Source organism: Schistocerca serialis, chromosome 4 (genome assembly GCF_023864345.2).
Source record: "Schistocerca serialis cubense isolate TAMUIC-IGC-003099 chromosome 4, iqSchSeri2.2, whole genome shotgun sequence".
NCBI classification, from domain to species: Eukaryota; Metazoa; Arthropoda; class Insecta; order Orthoptera; family Acrididae; genus Schistocerca; species Schistocerca serialis.
Genome location: NC_064641.1, coordinates 795351783 through 795364253, shown reverse-complemented (window position 1 = coordinate 795364253; position 12471 = coordinate 795351783). Strand labels below are relative to the sequence as shown.

The following is a 12471-nucleotide window of genomic DNA, read 5'->3' as shown; positions in this document are numbered from 1 at the left end:
CTGTAATAGATGTACATACAAGACCTCTCCCAAACATCCTCCCACCACCAGCATCATCATCACCACCAGTCAGGTCACAAGTATCACCTATCCCATCAGAGACAGGGCTACCTGTGAAACCAGTCAATTGATCTGCAAACTAAGCTGCAACTGCTGTTCTGCTTTCTACCTGGGCATGACAACCAGAAGCCGTTTGTCTGAATAAAAGATCACCGACAAACTGTGGCCAAGAAACAGCTGGACCACCCAGTTGCTGAGCACACTGCCCCTACACAAAGTTCTTCATTTCAATGACTGCTTCACAGACTGTACTATCTGGATGCTTCCCACCAACACCAGCTTTTCTGAATAGCACAGAAGGGAACTCTCCCTACAGTATATCCTAAATTCCTGTAACCCTCCTGGCCTCAAACTTCTTTAGTCATTGTCTTTACCCACCTATTCCATTCTCTGTTCCCATTCTGACACTACACAGTCCTCTGTTCCACCAAGATACCCAGTCTTTGTGTTTTACTTTCTTCTTTTTCAGTGACCCCTGCCACCTGTCCCCTGTCTAACCTCCCAACTGCACGTAGCTGCCCTACCCTCTCCCCATCTCGTCCCTATATGCTCCCACAAACAGTATTTTACCATCCTCCACCCCTACCCTGCTATCCCTCTCCTTCCCTCCCCCAGCCTCCTCCTTACCTCCATCATCCAGTTGTTTCTCCCATCATGTGCCGTGCTTTTAATGTGCCTAATTTGCCCTTGGCAGCCAGAGACTGTGGTCTGTTTGTGTGTGTGTGTGTGTGTGTGTGTGTGTGTGTGTGTGTGTGTGTGTGTGTGTGTGTGTGTGTGTGTGTATTCATATGAAGGCCTCTTTGTCTGAAAGCTTTGTTTGAAAGCTATTTGTTGTGCCTATCTGTGACTCAGCATCTCCGCTATATGGTGAGTAGCAACTATCCTTTTCATAATAAACCATATAATAAGGATGTTATGGAGGTTAGCAGGGTGTTAAAAGGCAAGGGTGGGTGGTGTGGGAATGATTTAAGCACTTGATTTGGCAGAGAAATGTGCTAAGTTGTACAAAGCCTGAGAGTACTGGGCAACAGGGACGTTTTTCACTGTTTTTTGGAAGAGAGGACTGTATTTGTCAGAGAGTGAGAGGAAGACATTGGCTGAGACATTTGTGTGTGGACAAGATTTGTGGGGTAGTTGTAGGAAGGAAGACTTGGATAGATATTTTATATACATGTTGAAGGGTTTAGTGTTGGGAGTAGTACATTTACCACTGATGACTAGGCTGTAGGGAAGGAAGCATCTGATATGGAAGGGATGGCAGCTGTCAAGGTCGAGGTATTGTTGCTTAATGGGTGGTTTCAAGTCTAATGGACTTAAGATATGTTTTTCAATTAGATGGAGGTCAGTAGCTTGGGATATGAAATTGGACCAAGTGTATTTGATCTGGAGAAAGAAGTTAAGTTTTGCAGGAAGTGAAGGTGTTTGTCTTCACTGTGAGTCCTGACCACAAAGATGTCATGTAAACAGGGGGACCAGCTTCAGATATTGAGGAATTCCTCTTTTGTGTGGTCCTTTAAAAGGTTTTCATAGACATAGTGATCCCTCACTTTATTTGTGGGTTTGGTCCTCAGATGTGAAGAAATCATGGGTGAGTTTGAAGTTGGCCGGGTTGAAATTTGGATTTAGGGAGAGTGTCAGATGTACAATGGGATTTGAGATTTTCCACAAAGTGGTTGGTTATGTAGGATGGTAGGCATTGTGTGATGGGCTGGAGGTGCTGGTCAGCTAAGGTTGGTTGTGTTTGCTAGAAGATTTGAAGCCAGTCGCAATGGAATAGTCACTGTGGTTGTTTTTGTGTGTTTTGGGAATACACTTTGTACCTACAGATAATCAAAAAATAGTTCCAGAGCTGATATTTGTGTCATTTACCTGTTTAGCTGTTTGTGATGGCTCAACATGGACTTCTTCATGTTGCTCTTTCAGAGACAAGACTATCTTTACCGAGAGCTATTGACTCTGGAGCACAACTTTCCTAATGTGAAGATTTCACGAACACGTTTTGCGACCATCTGGGGTGGTGCATCATTGCTACAAATGCTTTTAACATCAATGAAAGAGCTTCTGGACTCAGACTGGAAGTGGGATTTTGTTATAAACCTAAGTGAATCAGACTTCCCTGTCAAGTGAGTATGTACATAACTCCTTTTATTCTTTGAACACGTTGTGTAAATGAAATTCACATCCCAGTTAGCCTTCTTTGTTGTACCTTGATACATCAGGTTAGGATAATAAAATTACCAATTAATAAGTCACTATTAGGTTCAGGCTACAAAGATGTATTTTTCAATAATTACAGTAACTTTTGATTGCATGTGACATGTTAAAATTGTCTGTCAAACTGGGACTTGACCAGTATATTTGAACCTGTACACTTTCTTTTGGTTGGCTGCACTTTACCATTTGAGCCAGCCGAGCATAACTGACGGGCTATTCAAAGCTTAAGCTTTACTGGTTCTACTGTAAAACCATTTACACACAAGAACAAATTTGCACAAGTGGTCGTAATGTGAATAAATACAGTACTGGAAAACTGTATGTGGAATGACTAAAAACAACTACTCATATAGAGAAGGTACTGAACTGTATTTAGACACAAACAAGAAGTTTAATGCAGTAGAAACGAGAAGTGAAATTTGGTAGCTCAGCTTATGAACTTAAATTCTTTGTCAGGGCACATAGACACGTACACATACATAACATTGGCCCATGTTGTGGCCTGAGTGCATCATATGCAGGGCTGGAAAAATGTAGCTGTTTGTGTTTTTTTGCTTTGAAAAAGGAGAAATGAAATATAGTTCACCTGTAAAGTTGTAGTGTATCAGAGGAAAAGTGGCTGCAGGAAGAGACCAGAAAAATGGTAAATTTAGCCTTGGCTGTAATTACCATAGAATTGCTTTCATTTGTGTCTTGATCCTCACCATCAGTGAGCCATCAAGGTTTTCACTTGGGCTGAACAATATTTTCTCTGCACAAAACTTAGAATAATGTTATTGGCATACTATAAGTAGTTCCATATAGACCAAGAGAGAGAAAACTCACTATTATGGAAAACACGGTGAGTTAAGCATCCAAATTAGAAGGAACTTAATTGATAAGATAACTAACATCATTATTGATATTAGTGACTACTCTTGCACTTCCCTCATGGTAATACCCTAAAAAATCATATTAGTATCTCTTCATAGCAGAACAGTTGCTAGATCAACACCTGGAAAAGCACATAAGCAGCTTCAAAAAAGTATGCCTATATATTAATCTCTAAAATCAGGCTTGTAATATATGTAATTCAGAATCGAGTAAACTATGGAGATCTGTTAATTGATGTGAAAAAGGCCTACAATGTAATACAGTTAGTTCTAGCAGTTCAGGACCTAAAGGAATTTGGTTTGTGTGATCAAATGAGTGTGATCCTTGGACAGATCCTAAGCTCTCTAAGCTAAAATTTGGAGGAGAGATTCCAGAAGCCCTTGTGAATATGAGTTTCACAAAGAAATGCCCTCTTTGCCCTGTTCTTCAGTATACCCTTGGAAAAATCATCTGCAGATGTGAAGACGAAGAAGAAGAAGAAGAAGAAGAAGAAGAAGAAGAGTGAGAATGGGGTCAAGAACTGTTCAGTCTTGGCTGCAGAAATGTGATCCTTTCTTTTGCACACAATCTTATAACATTTTCTGACTTTGGCTGTTAACTGAGTGAAATAGCTTAAACACAAGAAGAAATTTGGGCCCTCAATTGGCTTTATAACATTGGGTTCATACAAGGGCAGTTCAATAAGTAATGCAACACTTTTTTTTTCTCGGCCAATTTTGGTTGAAAAAACCGGAAATTTCTTGTGGAATATTTTCAAACATTCCTGCTTCGTCTCGTTTAGTTTCATTGACTTCCGACAGGTGGTAGCGCTGTACGGAGCTGTTAAAATGGCGTCTGTAACGGATGTGCATTGCAAACAACGGGCAGTGATCGAGTTTCTTTTGGCGGAAAACCAGGGCATCTCAGATATTCATAGGCGCTTGCAGAATGTCTACGGTGATCTGGCAGTGGACAAAAGCACGGTGAGTCGTTGGGCAAAGCGTGTGTCATCATCGCCGCAAGGTCAAGCAAGACTGTCTGATCTCCCGCGTGCGGGCCGGCCGTGCACAGCTGTGACTCCTGCAATGGCGGAGCGTGCGAACACACTCGTTCGAGATGATCGACGGATCACCATCAAACAACTCAGTGCTCAACTTGACATCTCTGTTGGTAGTGCTGTCACAATTGTTCACCAGTTGGGATATTCAAAGGTTTGTTCCCACTGGGTCCCTCGTTGTCCAACCGAACACCATAAAGAGCAAAGGAGAACCATCTGTGCGGAATTGCTTGCCCGTCATGTGGCTGAGGGTGACAATTTCTTGTCAAAGATTGTTACAGGCGATGAAACATGGGTTCATCACTTCGAACCTGAAACAAAACGGCAATCAATGGAGTGACACCACACCCACTCCCCTACCAAGTAAAAGTTTAAAGCCATACCCTCAGCCGGTAAAGTCATGGTTACAGTCTTCTGGGATGCTGAAGGGGTTATTCTGTTCGATGTCCTTCCCCATGGTCAAACGATCAACTCTGAAGTGTATTGTGCTACTCTTCAGAAATTGAAGAAACGACTTCAGCGTGTTCATAGGCACAAAAATCTGAACGAACTTCTCCTTCTTCATGACAACGCAAGACCTCACAAAAGTCTTCGCACCCGAGAGGAGCTCACAAAACTTCAGTGGACTGCTCTTCCTCATGCACCCTACAGCCCCGATCTCGCACCGTCTGATTTCCATATGTTTGGCCCAATGAAGGACGCAATCCGTGGGAGGCACTACGCGGATGATGAAGAAGTTATTGATGCAGTACGACGTTGGCTCCAACATCGACCAGTGGAATGGTACCGTGCAGGCATACAGGCCCTCATTTCAAGGTGGCGTAAGGCCGTAGCATTGAATGGAGATTACATTGAAAAATAGAGTTGTGTAGCTAAAAGGTTGGGGAATAACCTGGTGTATTTCAATGCTGAATAAAACAACCCGTGTTTCAGAAAAAAAATGTGTTGCATTACTTATCGAACTGCCCTCGTACATAACTTTCAACAAGTACTATTTGAGCTGAAAGTAGAACTGGGAAAAATCTACAGGGCAAGAAAATTCAAATCCGTCGCTGGGTGGGTAGAACCAAACCTCTTGGAGAAGTACAGGGTGTCCCACTCAAACCTCCCTGATTTCAGGGACCCAGGAGAGAAAAACCACAGTAGATACAATGAAAACTGCACCACATTGTAGAGCATCAAAGAATTTATATTCCCGCGTCAGAAGTGCCAAGTATCGTCGCCAGAGTGCAGCATGGTTGCATGAAGTGAAAATGGCAACTTCACAGCAGTGCACGCAAGCAGTAGTGTGGTTTGCAGAAACAAAATCGTCGATTACTGTGCAAATAAATTGTCATTGTGTGTATGAATGTGATGCACCTGATGTGAAAACAATTAAGGAATGGTATAGGAAGTTTCTGGCAACAGGAAGTGTTCTGAAACCTTCTGGCAGTGCACGTTACGGGGTTTCAGAAGGGACAGTGGAGGACATCAGACAAACATTTCTCAGAAGCCCACATGAGAATTTGTCAAGCATCTAGGCAACTTGATGTACCTCAATCAACATTGCATTGTGTAGCTCACCAGCGTCTTCGTATCTGTGCTTACAAAGTGTAAATTTTGCAACGACTGACGCCAAACGACAAACCACGCCGTCAACAATTTGCTGCGGGTATGCTGCAGCATATTGATATGGATGCCAGCTTCCTGGAAAGATGTTTATTCTCAGATGAGGCAATCTTTCATCTATCAGGAAGGGTTAATAGGCATAAGGTTCAAATTGTGGTTCACAAAATGCACGTTGTCATTGAACATGTTTGTGATAGCCCTAAACCAAACGTCTGGTGTGGGCTAATGCACGACAGGACTGTTGGACTGTTCTTCTTTGTGGAACAAACAGTGAATGGGTCAGTGTATCTGGACATTTTGGAGCAGTTTGTGTGCCCTCAAATACAAGACTTGCAGCCCAACATAATTTTTCAACAAGATGGTGCTCCTCCACATTGGTCAGTGGCTGTTCGCAAGTTCCTGGATAGGAAATTTCCCACTCGTTGGATCAGATGCAGAGGACCCATTGCCTGGCCACCGCATTCACTCAACATTATGCTGCTTGATTTCTCCATGTGGGGATTCGTGGAGGACCGCGTGTATGCAACCAAAGTGGATGATATTCCTACGTTGTGACATCATATCGCTAATGCGATTGCAACAATAACAGAGGAAATGTTACAAAGAACTTGGCAAGAAATTGAATATAGACTTGATATTCTTCATGCTACAAATGGTTCACATGTAGAGGTGTATTGATGATAAATAAATAAATTCTTCGAGATGCTCTACAATGTGGTGCATATTTCATTATCATATCTACTGTTTTTTTTTTTTAAATCACGGAGGTTTGAGTGGGGCAACCTGTAGTGTTTTTTCAGGCATGTGCAAACGGAAATGACTTAAAAGTTAACCCTGTCATGGGCCTTGGGGCATATATTTACCATTAGCTGTATTTCTTTACTGTGTTCATGGGAATACATTGTACCACTTCTTTACACTCCTAGCAAGGAGAGGTACTCTGCTGCACCTACTGTAATTGTGTTGTGAAATATAGCTTTTTGGGCCATGGAAAGTATACGTCCCACCAAGTAACTTTGTTTCAGAGGTTCTTGCTAAGTTTTATTACCACCAAAGTAGTTTCTCAAAGAGGCTTACTACAAAATTGGTATGTCTTTTGTGGGCCTTGAGAAGCATACTTGCCAACAACTTAATGGTTTTACAATGCTTTTGGGGAGTGTCTTACAACCACTGGACATGACAGACATCTACTGGTAGTACATTGCACCAGGTGGATATAAACTGCCACAACGATCAGTTTATGTTTGTTGTGAGATTGCTGCTGTTGTTAGCTGTGAAGTTGGAAAAAATCACTTCATTTTTACAATGGGAAATACACTTACTACCAAAATAACATCTCACAAAAGGGCCCTGGGAGATATTCATACCATAAGCTTTCCAATCCTAAATAACAAAAATAAAATTATAAAAAATAAACATTTTCAGTTGATCACAATTCTAATGTGGTTTTTGAAAAAGGGAAAAAAAGCATCTAATGCCATTACGCTATCAAAGAATCAGGAGTGTTAAATGTAGCAGCATGGTTTTACAGTGAACAAGAAAGGGCTTAATAAGAACTGCAGGTCAAAGAAAGAAATGTTATGAGGAAAACTTGATCTGGTCAAAGACAATGTGGAATGCGTGCATGCGCATGCGCGCGCGCGCACACATACACACACACACACACACACACAGGTGGACTGGCTCACATAAGCAGAAAGGGACCTGCAGCAGGTGGTGATCAGTTATGAAGAGTCATGAGCACAACCTGCCTGGGAATAAGTTGGGAGAACCAAAACTTAAAATAGAAATTATGTGGACAGAAGAGAGGAAACAATCGTACAGGAAATACATTTGGAATATCGATCAAGTATTAGATTAGAAGTAAGGAGACAGTTAGAGTCATGCGATCCCTAGTTAAATAAGTGAATAAGAAAGAAACATTAGTGTCATGTCACATCTACCTCCAGGTTGATTGTTAACATGTAAAATTAATCTGATATGGGATCACAATAATAAAATGATTATAAATGTCTGATTTTTTTTCGTATTTTATGCTTCATGTTTATTACTGCTGTGGCTTACATAGTTCCTTGTTGCTAATCTATTTTCTTTTGTAAATTCCTGTTATAGTATGACATTTAAAGTTAGGCTGTTCCTATCTTTTGTCCTCCATTAGTAACTAAATATAATCAGTCTTTTTTTCCAACAGGACAGACAGAGAACTGGTTGAATTTTTGACCGCCAACAAAGGTCGCAATTTTGTCAAGTCTCATGGTCGTGAAGTCCAGCGCTTTATTCAGAAGCAAGGACTTGACAAGACATTTGTAGAATGTGATGCGCATATGTGGCGCACTGGAGATCGCCGACTCCCATGGGGAATACAGGTTGATGGTGGAAGTGACTGGGTTGCTCTGTCACGACAGTTTGTGGCCTATGTAGCAAGCAATGCATCAACTGAAGATCCTCTGCTTAGTGGTCTTGCTGTAGTATTTCACCACACTTTATTGCCTGCTGAGGTAAAAAGAAAACTATTTTTATTCTGTGAAACTAATGATTTTGTAAAACAAAAATTGAAATGAAAGCTATGAACTGAATTAAGATGGATAAAAAGACTTGGCAAAATACAGTGATTTATTTGGGAGTGCCAGTTATGAAACATTACTTTTAATATTAAGATCAGAGGGTAGGTGTTTTTGCAAGAAGGCTTTGCAGTGGTCATGATGTAGACTATATTAGTGTTTGTGACTGAAAACTGTGTAGGGATTCAGAGAAAAATTTAGAGAGACAAAGCAGTGTGGCCTTATAATTATTAGGGTCGTAATTCAAATATTAATCTACCCATCCTAAAATATATTTCTCACATTAGCCTGAAACACAGAAACAGTTTTCTTGTCAATGTCATTGTCAGTTCCCATTCTTGTCTTCATAATATTGGGCATATGCTCCATTTATTGTGTGCTCTCTCTCACCTGAAGCAACAGGAGACTTTACCATAAGAAAAAAGGAAGAGGACCAGATAATGATGATGATTTTGTGTGTAGGGCACTCAATAGCCTGGCCATAAGCACACATGCTGTTTTTACCTAGAGAAGAATGTGGTTAAAATAAGTAAAATATTCTTCATGAAACAGAAATAGTCATCCAATTAGACCTTTTTTTGTTGGAGATAGCGCAGTGCTTACCAATGTACTGTACCATCAGATACCTCCCCCTTCATCTTTGTCAACCCCCAACCTCAATACAACTGGTATCATCATCCTAATGACTTTTTATATATAACAGTACTACTCATTTCATGTCCTGAAGGGAGTACTGGTCAGCTGTTCAACTATATTCATCATCATTTGTGATCTTAGTCAGCTCAGAGATGCAAAATATCTCTGATTGTTAGTATGAGGGGCATTCAATAAGTAATGCAAACATGTTTTTTCTCAGCCAATTTCATGTTTTGTCTGCCAATTTCAGTTGAAAAAATGCGGGATTTGTTTTGGGGCATCGTGGAATATTCCTGCATCAGCCTCTAGTTAAGTTCCAATAGATAGAGGTGCTATATGTATATAGTAAAGGAGGTGCATTCCAAGCAGAGAGCTGTTATTGAGTTTCTTTTTACAGACAAACAGAGCATCCCAGGTATTCATAGGCACTTGTAGAATGTCTATGGAGACCTGACAGTGAACAAAAGCATTTGAGTCGTTGGACGAGGCACCTGTCATCTTCGGAACAAAGTCGCCCAAACCTGTCAGATTTTCCGAGTGCTGGCCAGCCACACACAGGTGTCACTCCTGCAGTGTTGGAATGTTGCGGAAACTCTCATTCAATGCTATTGATGGATCACAAACGAATAATGCCTTGCTGCACAGCTGGACATCTCTGTTGGTAATGCTGACACACATGTCCACCAGTTGGGGTACTCAAAGGTGTGTGCCCGCTGGATGCCTCACCATCTAACAGAGGACCATAAAGAGCAACTAAGGGCCATCTGTGGAATTGCTTGCACGTTACAAGACTGATCACTACGATTTTTTGTCGAGCATCATCATGAACAATAAAATATGGGTTGACTTTGAAGTGGAAACAGAATGGCAATACATGGAGTGGCGTGACACCACCTCTCCCCCAAAGAAAAAGTTCAAATCCTCATCCTCAAGTGGAAATCATGACGATGATCTTCTGGGATTCTGATGGTGTTGTTCCATTTGTTGTCCTCCCTCATGGTGCAATGATCAACTTGGAAGTGCATTGTGCTGCTTTCAGGAAATAGAACAAATGACTTCAGCATGTTCATTGCAACAAAAATGCAAACAAACTTCTTCTCCTCTATGACAATGTGGCGCCTCATGCTCATCTACCCTACAGCCCGGATCTCGGACCTTTCAATTTCCATCTGTTTGGCCCAGGCAGGAAGCAGTACGCACATGGTGGGCAGGTTATTGATGCAGCAGCATGTTGACTCCAACATTGACCTGTAGAATGGTACCATGCAGGTAAACAGACACTACCATAGGTGGCATAGGTCTGTTGCATAGAATGGAGATTATTTCAAAAAACAGGATATGTAGCCGAAAGAATGGGGAATAATGTGGTGTATTGGAATGCTGAATAAAACCACCCTGCTTCCAGAAAAAAATATTTCCATTACTCATTGAATGCTCCTCTTATATTTTATTTATCGCACAATTCCTTCTACAAGGATGAATTATTAAATATCTGTGCTACATTTGCAAGTATCTCATATCATATTTGGTATTGGTTTGCTGCTCCTCACAGTCTGTTGTTTCAGACTTTCTTCCACACTGTGCTGCGGAACTCACGTTTTTGCAACACGTATGTAGACAACAACCTACATGTGACCAACTGGAAACGGCGACTGGGATGCAAATGTCAGTACAAACATGTTGTTGATTGGTGTGGTTGCAGTCCCAATGATTTCAGGATTGATGATTGGCCACGCCTCCAGGTATTATTATAACATTGAGAAGTATATGCTTAACTATTTACTTTTTTTGAAATGAGATGTGTTATTCACTACTGTTGTAGTTTTAACAACCATTTATTTAGTAAAAACAAAAATTTAAGTGACTGAGCATGATAAAAACAAAGTGCCCATACATTTGTAAAGTAATTGAAAATTTTAATATTTAAAAAACATAGCCAGTATTAAACAATGGAAAATCCAGGTTGGAATGTAACAGTATGAGAGAAGGAAAGTTTGCTACTCACCATATATCAGAGATGCTGAGCCGCGATAGGCACGATAAAAAGATTCACACAATCATAGCTTTCAGCCATTAAGGCCTTTGTCAGCAGTCGACACACATACACACTGCAGTGTAGTTTCAGCTCTCTGAGACTGCAGATGTGTATGCAAGTTGTGCTTGCGTGAGTGTGTGTGTGCGTGTTTGTATGTGTGTCTACTGCTGTCAAAGGCCTTAATGGCCGAAAGCTATGATTGTGTGAATCTTTTTATTGTGCCTATCACGGCTCAGCGTCTCTGCTATATGGTGAGTAGCAACTTTCCCTCTCTCATATTGTTATATAGCCAGTATTAGGTATGTGGACTTGATAAATGGCAACTGTTGGTTAGTGTTGTTGTATTTGCAATAGTGTGATGTTAGGTTATTGCTGCCACTGCTGTTTGGGTGCAGGGTACCAAACAATGTGGTCATTGATGCCTGATCTGATCTGTGCTGCAAAAAGTTTTGAAAATAATGTATATAATAATAAAATGCTACAAAATAAATGTGCACAAAAGAACACAGGAAAAGTCTTGTGGGGAAATGACCCCAGAGACCCATTTATGGAGCTGCATGAGAATTTTATGCCTCCAAGAGATGTTATAGATCTTTCCAAGATGCAGGAAAGTACCACCTGCATGATGCCTAATTAGTTAAGCCTCCTATAAAGCCACCTCCAAGAGGGTCACGCTATCAGTGGCAGAAGAATACTTCCTGTGTCCACACTGGAAGCTACTTATGAACTTCTAGATTTGAGAACCCAGACAAGCCAATGATTCATGATCACTCCGTGATCTTTTCTACACAGCTAGTGAGGGCAACACTACTATGTCCTTTCATTGTTTCAGGAGAGGTATTAGGATCACGCCCCATTGAGTAGGAAAAGCATAATTTGTCCCAAATTAAAGAGGATGTCCCTCGTGAAGTGCTACAATGACTGTCTTGATCAAATGGCATGTTGTTAACTGTAGAAAATGCTGAATCCAACTTGAGAAAGGCCAGTTGTGTAGCCCCACAGTATTGAAACTGAAGTCCCAACTGTCCCTCTCAGCATTAGTTCTTTATTGACACTGGTGATCACTCGTGCAAAATGTTCTCCAATTCCCAGAGCTTCATCCCTGGGAGGCCCTAGCCACACGACATTTCCATTTCCATCCCTCTGGTTTAAGTAGAGACTTAATTTATCATTATATTAGTAAATGAGCATCTGTAATCGTGCCAGAAATTCTCCTAATGGTCTCTCATATTCCACAATCTATTTTGGTCTCCTTCATAATTTGAAAACATTTGGCCCTCACTGCATAAAAGGCTGTGATTCTCTGCAGGGGTCAGCATGTACTGAGCTGGATGCTTACCCATAATTGCAGAGCAGCACACCTTACTCCTCCAGTGTTCAAAGTTTGCCTGGAGACTTTGGAATGTAAGCAACTGCAGCTTGGTGGATCATATTCTTGGCTGTACAGT

General features: G+C 41.1%; 1 protein-coding gene across 1 annotated transcript in view; it reads left to right on the top strand.

Annotated features, from left to right (window-relative positions):
• LOC126473383 (xylosyltransferase oxt) overlaps positions 1-12471 on the top strand; it is a 100996-nt gene that overhangs the window by 30261 nt on the left and 58264 nt on the right. Inside the window, exons 6-8 of the mRNA XM_050100391.1 lie at positions 1984-2183; positions 7983-8289; positions 10554-10730. Of these exons, the coding sequence (XP_049956348.1) occupies positions 1984-2183; positions 7983-8289; positions 10554-10730 (684 nt within the window). The remainder of the gene's footprint in view (positions 1-1983; positions 2184-7982; positions 8290-10553; positions 10731-12471) is intronic.